The following is a 15,422-nucleotide window of genomic DNA, read 5'->3' on the forward strand; positions in this document are numbered from 1 at the left end:
GTGTGTGTGTGTGTGTGTGTGTGTGTTGTGGGTACTGGGAATTGAACTTGGGTCCTTGTGCTTGTGAGGCAGGTACCAGAACCACTGAGCTAAATCCCCGGCCCTAAAGAGGCTATCATGGATGGTTGGCTCTTTTGTCAAAGACAAGGTTACTGAGTGCGTCTGGTGTTGTTCTGCATCTTCTGATCTGTACCATTGATCCTAGGGTCTGGTTCTTTGCCAGTACCATGCTGTTTTTATTAGAGTAGCTTTGTAGTATAGCTTCAGCTTGGGGGTTGTGATATCCTCTGTCATGTCTCTGTTGCCTAGAGTGGCTTTTGCTATTCCGGATCTCTTCTGGTTCCAAATGAATTTTGATTGTTTTTCTCTCGTTCTGTCAAATATACTGTTGGAATTTCATTTGGGATTGCACTGAATCTATATAGCAGATTGAAAGTATGGCCATTTTCACTGTATTGGTTCTTCCTACCCAGGAGCAAGGGGTGTGTTCCCATTTTCTGATATTTTCTTTGATTTCTTTTTTCAGAGGGCTGTAGTTTTCAGGGTGGAGGTATTTTATTTCTTTCTTTAGACTGATTCCTAAGTATTTTGTTTTTCTGGATGCTACTGTTAAAGGAGTTGTTTCTCCAGTTCCTCTCTCAGTGAGTCTGTTGTTCATGCACAGGAAGGCTATTAACTTTTGTGTGTTGACCTTGTATCCGGCTACTCCACTGAATTTGGTTATTAAGTCTAGAAGACTTTTCTATGTAAAGTATCATGTTCGACCTCCCTTTTTACCCTTGCTCCTGACGTGCTCGCTTACAGTCACAGGGAACTTCTGCTGCTCCTCAGACACACAGGTGCCTGCCCCCATCAGGGCTCTGCAATTACTCTTCCTCTCTCTGGAATACATGTAGCCCATATCCTTCATTCCCCTTGGGGACTTTTGTCTAATGTTACCTTCTCCAAAGAGGCTTCCCTTGACACTAAACCCCTACCCAAGAGACCCTGACCCCCCTGTTCTATTTATCATCACTTAGCATAATAGAGACTTTATGTTTATTTGTGGACTATGTCATGCATAGAATGTAACAGCCATTCTGCTGGGCACCAAGAACACTGTCAGTACGGCAGGAATTCATGAACAACACATGGCTTCCACTGCCACTTAATAGTTACTGAAGCTCTGCTATAAATATCACTTGGTCGTCATAAAGTAACTGCGAATATCTGGGGGGAATCACATCACGAAGGTCAGCCTCATAGGCCTGCTGGTCCGAGGGTGTTCGTGGTGGTGGCCTGAGGCATGGCTTGTACTTGCTGGGGAGTTTAGGGAGCACAGCTGGTGTACTGAAAGCCTGGGGCCACACAGCTTGCCCAAGAGGCGAGCACCCTGCCCCTCTCTAGTGAAAGCCCAGAGGCAAGACCATATTTCAGAATCAGAAATCCTTTTCCATTTGCTTCACTACAACACAAACTAGGGCACTTATTTGTGAAGCAGACAGGCATCGAAACACTCTGGTTGGAGGCTCCTATACTACTCGTCCAGCTTTAGACGCAGAGAGAGACACACTGTGCTGCTGCATCCTCCGGGCCTCTAACAACAGCCCCCAACTCAGATAACACAACAAACACGGAGCGTCACGACCCGAATTTGTGCTTTGTCCTCCACCTGCAGGGTTCTCGCCCGCCTGCTTCTCCCGGCCTCACCTCCCTCGCTCCCACAATTCCCTGAGGTGTCCTCACGTGTCTCCTGCCCGCCCAGTCTGTCGGAGAGGCTACGCCCGTCTCTGAGATGACAGCCCTCTCTTCTCGCCATTCTCCCCCACCTTTTCGTCTGGCCACTTCTCCACTCGCCCTTCAATCTGAGCCCTTCCACGACCTCCCTGCTGGACTGGTCCTACCCCCCAGGCTTCCGGCACACATCAGCTGGAAACGCTCCACTGTGCGCGTCTGGCCCACCTGCTGGTCCCCTCACGCCCCCAGACTGACCAGGAATTTCCTCAGGGCGGGCCAAGCATTCGAGCCCCAAATCCCCACCACACCCCTCTCCGTGCCCCCCACCTGGCACGGAAAGGAACTCACCACACAATTGCTACATGAATGGCGCTGAGATTGGCCTCAAAGAAGGCAGCTTCTGAAGGATGAGGCCACCTGCCCGGAGCTACCCGACTCGTGACTACCCTCTGCCACGGCCCCTCCCAGCACCAGCGTACAGCACAGGGGTTGAAACTGCTCCGAAATGCCGGTCGAGTACACGGTAAAAGGGGAGCTCAGTCAATGAAGGGGTTCACACATTCCAAGCTGCTGCAAAACCAGTTGTGCTCTGTGCACAGAGCTCCTCGCCCCATCACAGCCGGAGCATCGGCGTTATGCGGTGAGCGGGATGTAGAGGCTTTCAGAAGGGAAGGATGGGGAAACAACCCTGTGAAGCCGGGCTTAATCATATATAGTGTTCTTCGGGAACCAGGAACAGGCGAGAAAGGGATCGCCAAGCCACACAGAACAGCAATAGCAGATTGTAATGAGGACGGCAGCTCTTCCCTGCCAGTCCTAGCCAGCAACCAGAGCCGAGCGGGGGGGGCTCCAGAGCGCCACCTACTGCTCAGGCCAGCGAGGGCCGGTGGGACGGTGGGAAGCTGAAGGGCTGCAGGATGCTTCCCGCAAGTCTTCCAAGATGAGGGCCCCAAGGCGTCCCACCACTACTCGGTACTTCCGGAGCCCAGCAGCTAGTGCGGCAGTGCTGTGCTAGGTGTTCGCAGGCACCATCCCCACTTGACGTCACAGTAACCCCGTGAAGTGGGACTTCCTCCTTCTAATAAAGACGTGGAGCAGAAGGGAGACACCGCCTTACCAAGTGGGCCCTGAGATCCGCTGTTAAGCACGTCAAATGGTCTCTGCTTTCACAGAACTCACCTCTCCCCAGTGGGAGCAGGGGGAGGAAAGGAGAACACTCCAACATGGTAATGTTGAATGTATAAAGTGCGATCAAGGGCATAAGATGGTCAGATGGGTAGTCACTCCCTCTGAGAACAGGGAAGAAGGGGAGTTTTTCCAGAAAGCCTCGGCAGACTCAAACAGCACATGAAGAGGACAAAGACCAGGCTGGGCACGGACAGACCCCTGTGTCCAGGTGTCCACACAGGAGGGGCAGGGGAACGGCAGCCATGTGTGCACAGGAAGGCCTAAAGAAAGTACAGCGGGGGTGTGCAGCACAGAAGCTACAGGTCAGAATGAAAGGAAGACACTGTGCCAACGCCGTCTGGGGAACGCTCCTGCTGCTGGGGAGCAGGTGAGCCCGTGTGCATGGAGCTGCTCTGGAGCTGAACTCGTGGAAGCTGCCATCTTCCAGGGCCTGGTCGGGTGGCAGCCACCCTCAGCTCCCCACTACAGCAGACCTCACCACGAGTTTTCCCTCAGATCTACTGGTGGGAACTTTCTAGTCCCTGTGTATTTGCTCTCTGCAGAATTAATATTATTAACAATTGTAACTTAAAATGCTTCCATCTCCCACTTTCTATGACAACTGTCTCTTGTCTTTCCCCCTACTTGTCTGGCAATCTCTTGAATGCTTCCCCTGCTCTCCATTTCCACACCTCTCATCTTTTGTTTTCTTTTTATTTTTTTTGGTACCGGGGATTGAACTTGGGTCCTTGCGCTTGCAAGGCAGGCCACCGAACTACTAAGCTAAATCCCCGGCCTCATCTTTTCTTGTATAGATTACTCTAGCAGCTTTTAAGCCAGTCTCCCCATCTCAGGAGTAAATCCCTCCAATCCAGTCTCCATAAAGAGGAATCAGAATTCTTTCTGAAACCTCAGTGTATACCTGTCTCCTCCCTGAATGAAATCCCCCAGTGGCTGCCCAGTATCCACAACTAAGCTCAATCCCCACGGCATGGCATTCAAAGCCCTCTTTTCTCTAGCAAGTGCCAGCCTCACCCACTCCCAGTCACAGATACACTACTGAACTACCTGCAGGTTTCCTGATGGACCGCGTTTCTCTTGCCTTTATCAATCAGCAAAAGCAGCTCTCTAAGCCAGGAACGCCCCTTACCACGACCAGCATTTTGTTAAATTTATTATTTGATGTCACATACATAATCCTAACCATGTATTTTACATAAAAACAATGGACCCACTACGGAATCTAAGAACTAGCATTAGCAATTTCAGCTGCACTGTCCTATTACGGCCCCTTCCCAAGGCCTCCAAAGCTAGCTACCATCATAAGTCACAGAGCATTAATTTTCCTGCTTTACAGAAACACTTACTGAGTAGAATAATTTTTGTACATCCATCAAACTATCACCACAATCAAGGTGACATTGGGCCAACCCAAAAGCTCCCTTTTACCCCTGTGCCACCTCCCATCCCTCACTTCCCACACTTCTCCATCTCTCTTCCCAGGCAATCGTAATCTACTTTCAGCTACAGACTGCAGTAACCTCCATCTTCCAGACTCTAGAGAAACGGACCAGGCAGTGTATACACACTGGCTCTTTTTACTCAGCAGAAGTATTTCCACATTCCGTGCTGCCGAATGCACCACTAGAGTATCGCTCTCTATGCTCGAGCCATGGGAGTCTGCTGAACACACCACCACGATTCGCCTACCTGCTACCTTCTGGTGAGCTTTTGGGTTGTCTGGTTCAATGAAGTACATACAAAGCTGCTACGAAGAACTGAGTCCAAGTCTTCAGACATCTGTTCTCTTTTCTCTGGTAAATTAAACTTGGCTGCATCATAGAACAGGCCTATATTTAACATTTTTAGAAATTCCCAAATTGTTTACCAAAACTATTGTTCTCTTTTGCATTCCTACTGTCAGTGCATGAAAGTTCCAGACCCTCCACAACTGATACATAGTACAGCCAGTCTTTAACTGTATCCATTCTAGGAGGTATATGGTGGCACTTCAGTCGTAATAACTACTTATGCTCAACAATTTTTCCTGTGCTTTCCCTCTTTATATCCACTTTCATGAAGAACCTGCTGAAATCATTTGCCTTTTTGTTCTCTGGCATTTGTTTTCTTATTGAATGTTAAAGAGTTCTTTGGAGATTTTGTTAAAATCCCCTTTAAATATGAGATTTGCAATTTTTTTCTCAATATGAGGCTTGTCTTTTCATTCTCTAAACAGTAACTTCCAAAAAGTAGATTTTTTTGTTTTGTTCTGTTCTGTCTTGTACCACGGATTGAACTTAGGACCTTGCGATTGTAAGGCAGGTGGCAGAAAAAAGTGGAATATTTTTCTAGTATTTTTTTCTCTTTTTCTTTTATTATGGACAACTTCTGCTGGAAAGTCTTCAAGATCACTAGTCATTCTTTATAAACCCTAATCTAAGTCTAAGTCCACCCAGTATGCTTTTCATTTTATAGTAATTTTCACTCCTAAAGTGAGATGCAGGTCTTTTTTCAATCTTTATGACTTATTCAACACGCTCCATCTTTTATCTTGTTTCTGAAACACATGGAATGCTGCAGCCATAACTGTATCACTGCCTTGTCTGCTAACTTGATCATCTGTGTCAGACATGGTTGGTTTTGCTTGATCAGAGACTTCTTCATTATGCACCGTCTGTTTCCGCTTCTTTTTGCCTGACTGGTAACTTTTATTCCGTGCCAAATGTTACAAGATATTATAAGTTCACTGGGTGTTGTGTATTTCTCTATGCCTACAAACACTATTGAGCTTGGCTCCGGGCTGCCACTAAGTTACGCGACTATGCTTTGATCCTTTTAAGTTTTGCTTTTGATTTGTGAGGCAGGACCAGAGCAGTTTCAGCCGGTAGTGAGGAAGAATCCCTCGGAGCATCCATCACAAGACAGCGTCTTGAGCACTAGCCAGGGAAGCCGCATCTACCCTGGGTGAGCCCCAGTGTGCTTCTCTGCTCCTTTTGGGTGATGCTCTCCAACACCCGGGAGTTTCCTGCTTTTATGCACTGATCAATCTCAGCTGAAGACAAACAGAGGCCGCTGCGCACCGCCTGGCTGCCTATGCCGCTCTCTCTCCAGTGCTCCGCGCCGGCTGCTCTGGGTTCCCCGTTTCATCTGTGATTGACGCTTTCTGCCTGGACCCCTCTGCCCACCGCACACCCGAAGGCTCTCGCTTCCACTGCTCTCCATCTTTCAGGGACCACCTCTTTCACTGACTGACATCCAGTGGTTTTAGAACTGCAGTGTCAGGCAACTTTTCCAACTGTTTTCATTATTTCAGGACAGTAGCCCTATTTCCTCAACTTGGGCAGAACTGGACCCTTCTCCCGCCCTTGCCCCTACCTCTTTGCTTTTAACCATTGCATCAACCCCTAAATAATGTGTTTAATGTTACTTGTTCTTGAGTTTTATAAATATAGTGATTATACCTTTTGCATTCTTCTGCATTTCGATTTTACTTTATTTCATATTATATCATTAACAGCCCAGGTAACTGCAGGTAACTATGGTTTATTCATTTTTACCACTAAATAACATTTCCTTGCACAAAGATACTATAAAATCTTTATTTTTTCACTGATAAGAGATTTGGAGTGATACCTGTTCATGTATTTTGCCTATTAATCTACTGAACCATTTGACTTTTCCTCACCACTTTGTAGAAATTATTTTTACTTCTACAAAGGATTCTGGGTCATCTTTAATGTTTATAAACTTTTCAAGTATCTTTCCCAACTGGTGACATGACTTTTCATTGTTCTTCTGTCTTTGAACAGAAATTCTTGTTAATTCATAATTTTAATGTGGTAAAAGGCATCAAACTCTTATGGTTAGCTTTCTGGTAAACTCTTTGCTACCAAAAGCCATAGGAGTTTTCTACGTTCGATTATAGAAGTTTTAGTTTTACACTAACGTCATTAATTTACCTGGAGTCTAAACTGTCATCCGTGGCATGAAAGATGCAAGGGCATTTTATTCATATAACTCATTAGTGTTCTCGAGCCACTCACTGCATGGCCACTGTGTCCCCACCTGCAGGGACGCCTGTTCTCCGTCAGATTCCCACGCGCACTGGCCAAGGCCTGCTCGGCCCCACAAGCCTGTCCAGCTCACACCGACACTCATCATCCAGGTACAGGAGCCTCAATCCCGGATAAGATGCCTCCCACTGATTTCCTGCCTTTCAGCTCTTCCTTCTATTGCTATCCTGATTATTTCCTCCTGTTCTCTTCTTCACTGCTTTGAACTTCCAGTAAATTGTTCATTTGAAGCTGTGACAGTAACGATTATTGTCTTGTCCCAATTTTTTTAAGGTTCTAAAACATTTATTTCTTCCCATTCATAGGTTACTAAGCATTTAATTAGGAAAGGGTGCTCAATTTTAATAAAATGTCTTTTCTGCATTTTTAAAGATAATCATATGGATTATTTGCTGTTAATATGTTAAATTAGGTTTATATATTTTATAATATTAAACCACCTAAGCCTTCTTGGAATAAGCCCAACTTCATTAAAATTATCTTTCTGTACATTGCAGCATTTTTGTACCCTCATTGGGTTATGAATTTTGCATTCATTTCACTTTTCCACATGCTTCTTCTGTGTTTTAGCACTGTGACTTAACTGACCTTACAGAATAAATTTGAATTATTATTTTTCTATAAAGTTTCTGAAAAACTTTATATAAGACCACAATGAAATGTATGTTGAAAATGAGGTAACAATCTATAAAATCACCTGATGATCATCTTTGCTACCATCAATGGTCTATGGGACAATTACAGTTTTGTTTATTCCATTTCCTTTTTTGTAACTGAGTCAATTTAAGTATCCTCCTAGGAATTTTATTATTTCTTCTAAGTTTTCAAATATATCACCATAAGTTCTTAATGTTCTCATATTATCTTCTAAATCTGTACTGTATCTATAGAAGTGTCTTGGTTTTACCCTAATGTTTCCTATGTGCTGCCTCTCTTCTCTGGATTAATCTCAACAAAAATTTTCCATCTTGTGAATTAACTTTCAACACTGCTAATTTGCCTTTATGTATCTTTTCCTTTCTTCTGCTTTTTAAAGATTTATTCAGCTTCATCTATGCTTTAAATTGAATGCTTATTTTATTACTTTTGAATCTTTTTTCCTTCATAATAAAAATACTGGATATTTTAAACTGCCATCTAAGTAATAGCTTAGATTCACAAGATTTTATAAGTAATAAATCATCATCTCGTAGGGTCTCAATTTTTTCTGACTAGAATTCATTCTTCTGTGCATATTATTTAGTGTATTGTGTGTCTGGGTCAGCTTACATAGGCTCAAAGGAACAGTCATTAAATTTTCAGAAATTTTGAGAATTAGTTGTTAAACAGTCATTACTAAAAATAGAATTACATAGCTTAATTATATCAAAAGTAATAAATACTCAAACCACATTATTTCTATTTCGTTTTGCTTCACAGTTTCCCACCACGTATCTGTAATGATAAGTTACGTAACATTACGGTGCTATATACCCCAAATGATAGTTCTGCCCAGCGGATAATCCTTGGTGGTTCCTTGCCTGAGTAAGCTATGGAAGAAGTATTCATACTGTAGAAATTAGCAAATTCTACAAAATAGGACTTTTCTTCCAGAGAGTTAAATATGCATTTTGTGTATGTTATATAAATGCGTCACTTATGCCTCATGCATCAATGAGGACTGCATTGTTCTATTTTCTAGCATATATTATTTTATACTTTAAATGACCTTTTAAAATGCTACATATGAGGAAAATGGTAGATTTAATGTCCGTCCAACCCAACAGGCATGACGAAGACTATGTGGTCATTCACCCTTGGAGTCAGGGGATGGTACAGGAACGACACAACAGTCCTTCAAACTCCCCTTAGCTGCCAACAACTGCGAACCTGCTTCGAGCTAGGAGTTCTACTCATGCTATGTGGGCTCCTACTCAACCCCACAGCAGTTTTTTCCTGCCCTGTTATCTTTGCCAAAACACTGCCTACCCATTTCTGCTGCCACCGCTTGCACAGTGCTGTACGGGTGACGAAGCACCTGCACATACACCAGATCTTCCTCCTCAGAGCCCCCGCGAGGCAGGCGGTATTACAAGGCTGCCCTCGTTCTGGTATCCGGGACCTCTAGATCACGCTGTGCTTCCTCTTGGCTGTCAGCTCGGGCTTCCGCTCGGTCTCGCTCCATCTTCGTAATTCCAGACCAAGGAGCTCCAACCTCCTGCCAGAGCCCATCTACCACCCCTTTCTTGATTTCAATTGTCCTAATGTAAACTTTCTGAAAGGCTTCTTTATTCATTGGCAGAAAAGATAAAACCCTGCCTTTAACAACAAAGCTGTCAAAACTGCCAAGCCAGTTTGTTGTCTGATAAACACAATCATTGTGAGAAGTAGAAAATGAGAAATTGGTTTTTAAATTTCATTTCTCACTGCAGCAGAAGATTATCACTAGGATGACAATCACTTCAGTTACAGGCACCGTGGAAGGACGTTTGATTCCCTGGAAGGCTCTGCTGGACAGTGAGCATGCAAATCAGGGAGTCAGAAAGCAGGCACAGCCGCAAGGAGCACAGGACACCGCCGCCCACAGTCTTGGGGAAACGTCTGGAACACACCCCGTCCACAGTCTTGCCCAAGTAGATCCTCACTTGCATACTCTCCTCTACTGTTCACTGCCAGTTATCTCAGAGAAAGAGGAAAACTGGCTGTCCGCCTCCCACTTACTTTTCCTCCACCCTTTGTCATCACAAATGCATCGTTCTACTTTGTCTGCTCTCTCAAAACTCACAATGACTCCTAATCAACTTTACCTTATCTCTCGCACCACACATATGATCCCCACTCCTACCCTTCTAACTCACTTCTCTCCAAGTCTCTGCATATTCATTTCCTTCTGATCTTTGGATTTTGAGCCCGCAGGCCACATTAGCCCTTCCAGTTCAGCACATACAAAAGGCAAATAACCACACTACTTGAATCTCTAGGATACATGTTTAATAATGTAACTAGAAATTACATCACTTCCTAAGCCTGTGACCCCAGACCACTTTAAATGTCTGTAATCTCTAATAATCAATCAATATTTTCTAAGACAGATGGAAATTCATAGTCAACAGACTCACTCTGTCAACCCCTAATCAACCACCAACTCATGTCACCTGAACCTATAAAACAAAACTCCTTTCCATCCATCCATTTATCCATTCTTTCCTTTCTATCCAACTTGAATGACTCCTATTCCATGTCATTATTTTTTCCTTAAAAGAATTTTTGTTTTATTTTGGAAATATTATAGCACGAATAATGGAATCTTAAAATACAGAAATAATAGACACTAATTTAACCTTACAGGTTACTTTTCCTTCCGGTGTAAGTCCAGTGCAATAATTTTATACAGCTTTATTATAGCAAACCATTTTAAAGATTTTCTTTGAATATGAAAATATTATACAAATTTACCCATGTCATTAGTCACATCGAAAGTATTAAAATAGAAACCTATTTCATTCAAATGATACATTAACCATCTTGCTACTATCAGATTATTAGAATGTTTACAATGCTATATGTTAAAAGATAATGCTAAAGGAATGTTTCATGCACATTTTTTTCTTCCTGTGAATTATTTCTACATGAATATTTCAAAGAGTCAGTGAGGTCCAAGGGCTTACATTAATGTATTTATCTTTCCAACTATCTTTGAATTTTCCAAAGGCTTACCACACCCTTCCCCAAAACAGGTACCATTTGTACTAACTGCAGTTCAGCGGTCTCGCCCCAGCACTTCCTGTACCCTTTACCTCATAAGGACACAGCACCCCATCTCATCTCTCACAGTCACGATGGGGACTGCAGTATTTCACAGTTGTTCTTTAGCAGGTAAAGAAACTCCTGTGCTTTCCTAGTTTTTACCATGAATGAATATTGGATTTTATTAAATGTTTTCTGTTCAGCTGTTAAGATGATCACGCAGACACTATCCTTTCAAATACGATGTATTACATTAAATTTGGATATTGAACAAGCCTTGCATTCCTGGGATAAATCCTTCTGGTCATGGTGGACGATTCTTTTTATATGGTACCAATCTGGTTTGTTAATATTTCATTAAGGAATTTTCTGGCATTATTCATAAAGGATATAGGCTTTTTTCATTCTTATAATAATAAAGACAAAGACATCAGAGAACTAGTAGTTCCATAGTTCTGATGTAATTCCACCTCTATTTTTAAAGTTTATACTATTACTGTCATATACAGCACATCGACATATGCCATGTACCCAACAATACATTATAATTATTGCTTTATATAAGGCTGTCTTTTAAAGAAGTCAGAAAATATAGATGGATGTCTCTTTTTAGCTCACATATTTGCCATTTCTGAGGTCTTTCATGTCTTCCTGGGGATTTGAACTGAATCTGTGCCATTTTTTCTCATTCTGAAGGATTTTGTTCAGTATGTCTTATAAGGAATACTGCTAGCCACCAATTCGCCCCGTCTTTATTAGATACGTTTTTATTTTACTTTCATTTATGAAGACAAGTTTCAGTAAAAAATTTTTGGTTGAATAAAATTTTGTTTTTAATTTCAGCACTCTCAGTAAGGCATTCTGTTGTTTCCCGGCCTCCACTATTGCAGATAGAAGGCCAGCCCTTGAATCAATCAATAAGCCTGTCAGTCATTTTCTCCTGTAGCTTTCAGTTTTCACTCTGCCTTTTGCTCTCATTTTCTTCAATCGTTTCTCTGTTTATTCATAACTTCTACTAATTATCTTCAAATTCAGCTATTCTTTATTTGCCATCTAAATCTCCTGTTCAGTACCTATGGTGAATTTGTCATTTGTTATTGTACTTTCAACTCCAGAATTTTTTATTGTTTTTAATTTTTAGCTCTTTATAGACTGTTTTCATTACCGTAATTCTTTAAATACACAGTAGTTGCAACAGCTCTTTCAACATGTGTAGTAGCTTCTTTCAAGTCTGTCTGCTAAGCCCAAAATCTAAGAACTCTGAGAAGTACTTTCTATTTATCACTTTCTTTCAAGAATGTGGGTTACACTTCACTGTCTCTTGCATGCCTCACATTTTGCTAAATATGAACAGTACAGAAAACACACTGTATTAACTGTGAATGCTGACTGCCCCCTTTGCAAGTCATTATGTCTCAGTTGCTTAAGGTAAATCTGAAATGTCTCCATCAAGCATATGTAGCTGTGATATCGATGCTAAATTACTTTTTTTTTTTTTTTTTTTTTTGGTACCAGGGATTGAACTCGGGTCCTTGCGCTTGCAAGGCAGGCCACCGAACCACTGAGCTAAATCCCCAGCCCCATAAATTACTTTTTTTAAAGCTGTTTTATTGTGGTTGTTGTTTTTATTTTTCATTTTTAAGCCTGGACTCTTACGTTTCCATGGGTTGGCAATCAGTCACTGACTCACGAGAGGACACAGTCAGACCACTCAAGCCCAGAAGGCTTTGGCCAACAACCTGCACAGCGGGGGATGCATAGGAAGTTCAAGCTGGTTCAGTCAGCCTACACTTTGGCCTTCTGTTAGGCCCTACCATGTCTCCGAGCTGAAAAGGCGGGTGTGGACATTCCTCTGTCCAGCCCTGGCTGCACACTTCACTTGGGATAATGTTGCTGACACACAGAGAAGCTGGCTTTCCCCACTTCCCCATCGCCAGGACTGTCACTTCCACTAACCATGCTGGTGGCCACTTCAGATCAAGTCCAGTCAGCTGCAAGCTTCCTGGGTCCTCACAGACTGCTCTGCCTGGACAGAGCCTCCACACCACATAGCTGTGCGACAGTGAAGAGAGGAAGCCAGTTGAGAACAGCACAGACTCCCGTTCTTAATGGAGTCCTGTCTTGCTTCAAGTGTAAATGCCTCTCAGATTGATACATAACTCTGGACAATTCTAGACTCCTGAAATTGTTATCTGTGTCAGTTTGTCCAAGCATTTTAGGGAGATTTGCCGGCTTTCTCAGAACCACAGCCCATATTTTAAATTACTCATTATTGTTTTATTTGGCACTATTGAACATTTTATTTATACTTTCCCTTGAGTGAACTTTCCATTCTCCTATTTGCTTCTACTTACTTTGATAGTTTTTTCATCTCTGAATATATCATGTTAAATCTTTACCTATATACTTAATATATATTAAACTCACTTATTTTTCTCACAATATTTTTATAACTTTTCCCCCAAGAGCTTTTTATTACAAGAATTAGAATGTTTTCTGGTACTTTAAACCTGAGAAAGTTCCCCAGTTACTCTACTAAAATCAATTACAGGGGATGGAGATTTAGCTCAGTAGATCCGCCACTTGCCTGGAAAGCACAAGGTCCTGAGTTCAATCCCCAGTACCAAAAAAAAAAAAAAAAAATTGCAGTGTTTTCTCAACTAATCCCTTAGCCTCCTAACTTCAGCCCAGAAAAGACATTCATTAAGCATTTCATGAGTTATTTATACCAACAAATTAACAGTAGGCAATATTAATTGGTGAAATCCAAAATTTAAAATATAACAAGTTCTAGTCTATTTAGTCTATTTCTGGAAGAATACTTATAAATGGAGACCTCTGTAGTTTGGCGACATTATTAACACGTCAAAAATGTTAAATTATTTCAAAATTTAGATTAAATATTCTCGGTCCATCTCCTCTACCTCATTTACCCTTGAAATGACCTCCACAGTTAGCAAGCTTTAGCCCAGGTTACATTCAGAACAATTGCTAAATGAATACATCATGTGATCGGAAGGTAGACGAGGCACACTGACTCAGACATAACCTCGGTCCCCAGGTGCAGGTCGAGACCTGCTGAGGCAGCCATAATGGACAAGACCAGGTAGGGGCTATACTCAGAAATGATCAGCTTCTATAATGGCTGCTTGTAAGGATGGACATGCTAACAAAAGCACTTACTGCCTCACCACAGCTTCTCAGATCAAACTCACAGCAATGTGAGATTCATGGGCAGCACGTCATCAAGGGTCATTACCAAGAAGCAATCTTACAAGTTATTTGGGGTAAACTTTTCATAAACTAAGAAACTGCAGCATTTAAAAAAAGTGTAGGATGAAAGATAGTATAATTTTCACTGCTCTACAGTACAATCCAAGGCTGAAAGATTGTTTATTGCACCCGAATTATCACAAAAATGGTATGACCAGAATCAGGGAAAGAGCCTTTCCACCCTCTGACCCTAGGCTCTGCTGAGGGGGACGGTGCATACTGAGAAGCAGAAAAACAAGAAGGTGTGAGAACAGGCGCCACAGTGTACAGGACAATGTGTGTGTGCGGAGGGTAGCAAGTTAAAGATACTGAGGCTTGGTTACAGGTGGTACCTCCAGTTTCACAGCCTATGCATTTTCAAGATGACAACTTTAAAAGATCGTTACTAGATATCCTAAAAGTGGAGAGGTTCAATGAATACCCCATAACAAGAACATTTCTATGCCTCTAAGTAATTCTTTGGCTTTCTGAAACAAACTCATTTCACAAATGGTGTAACGTGCTAAAACCACCAAGGTACAGCTAGCTACTCAAGGTCTTTCCTGATGGGAGGTACCCAGTGTTTATGGAATATTTAGACAAGACAGAAACTGAGAATCTAACCCATTTCTTATCTGACAGTTCAGGTTGGACTGAACTGCCAGGCAACTGCCTGTCAAGCAGAAAGCACAGCCTCAGATATATAATTGCTTCAGCAATACATATGATCCACAGGGCTCCTCGGTTTATGAATGAGTCAGAGAAGAAACAAAAAAAATGAATCATCCTTTACCACGCTGTGGCTATATGAAAAAAATCACCAGTGTGAAAATCACCTGTGATTGGCTTCCTTAATGACTGGGTGGGAGTAGCTGTCCCAAGGGAATTGGTTCTTTCTACAGGGGATACTTCTTCAATTCAAAGATTTCTTGGTTGGCTAGCTACAAATGTACCTCCATGAGGAATGACACAAGGCGAAACCAGGTTCTCCTCTATCATTTTGCTCAAACTGCCCAAAATCCATCCATACTATTAAAGTGAAGCAGAAATGGGCCAGCATTCCACTAACTCAGACAGAACATCCCAGGAACCTTCCTGAGAGTTTTCCACTCCAAAATCATTCCTATTGTTTCAGCTGCCTTCCCTTCCCACTCAGTTCTAGAAATGGAGACTGTCTGGTGACAAAGTAAAGAGCTAAAATCTTCAAGGTTTCACGGAGGGGTTGAGGGAGGGCTACAGGAATTCATGTGTGTAGACACAAACATGTGGATACAACTACCCATAAGTCTGGAATAGATGCTGTAGCACTCAAGGGGCATGGTTTGAATGGGATATCAAAAACAAAATCATCTCATTCCATAGAAAGGGCTTGGAATATTTATATACAATGGAGCACTACTCTCTCAAAAAAGGATAAACTTGAGATACTTTTAGGTAAATAGATGCATCTCAAGACCATAATCTTTTTTTTTTTTTTTTTTTTTTTTT

The 15,422-nt window shown here is 42.3% G+C and overlaps 2 protein-coding genes across 6 annotated transcripts in view; one reads left to right on the forward strand and one right to left on the reverse strand.

Annotated features, from left to right (window-relative positions):
* The window catches only part of Kcnh1 (potassium voltage-gated channel subfamily H member 1), a 256,799-nt gene that overhangs the window by 170,284 nt on the left and 71,093 nt on the right, over positions 1–15,422 (reverse strand). The window lies entirely within an intron of this gene.
* Positions 2,691–12,766, forward strand: LOC104854590. Of its 5 annotated transcripts, none has more exons than XM_033762251.1 (5): positions 2,691–3,271; positions 4,387–4,606; positions 6,955–7,048; positions 9,368–9,568; positions 10,673–10,861. In XM_033762251.1, the coding sequence occupies exons 2-5, from the start codon at positions 4,545–4,547 to the stop codon at positions 10,835–10,837; spliced, it is 522 nt and encodes a 173-aa protein (XP_033618142.1). In that variant the 5' UTR covers positions 2,691–3,271; positions 4,387–4,544; the 3' UTR covers positions 10,838–10,861. The 5 variants fall into 5 exon arrangements, with proteins under 5 accessions (XP_033618142.1, XP_010611496.1, XP_010611498.1 ...); XM_010613194.1 differs by having other exon boundaries at positions 2,691–2,942; XM_010613196.2 differs by lacking the exons at positions 9,368–9,568; positions 10,673–10,861 and adding an exon at positions 8,723–9,088 and having other exon boundaries at positions 2,691–2,942.

The sequence above is a fragment of the Fukomys damarensis genome, unplaced genomic scaffold, assembly GCF_012274545.1.
Source record: "Fukomys damarensis isolate Sample0158 unplaced genomic scaffold, DMR_v1.0_HiC HiC_scaffold_11, whole genome shotgun sequence".
NCBI lineage: Eukaryota > Metazoa > Chordata > Mammalia > Rodentia > Bathyergidae > Fukomys > Fukomys damarensis.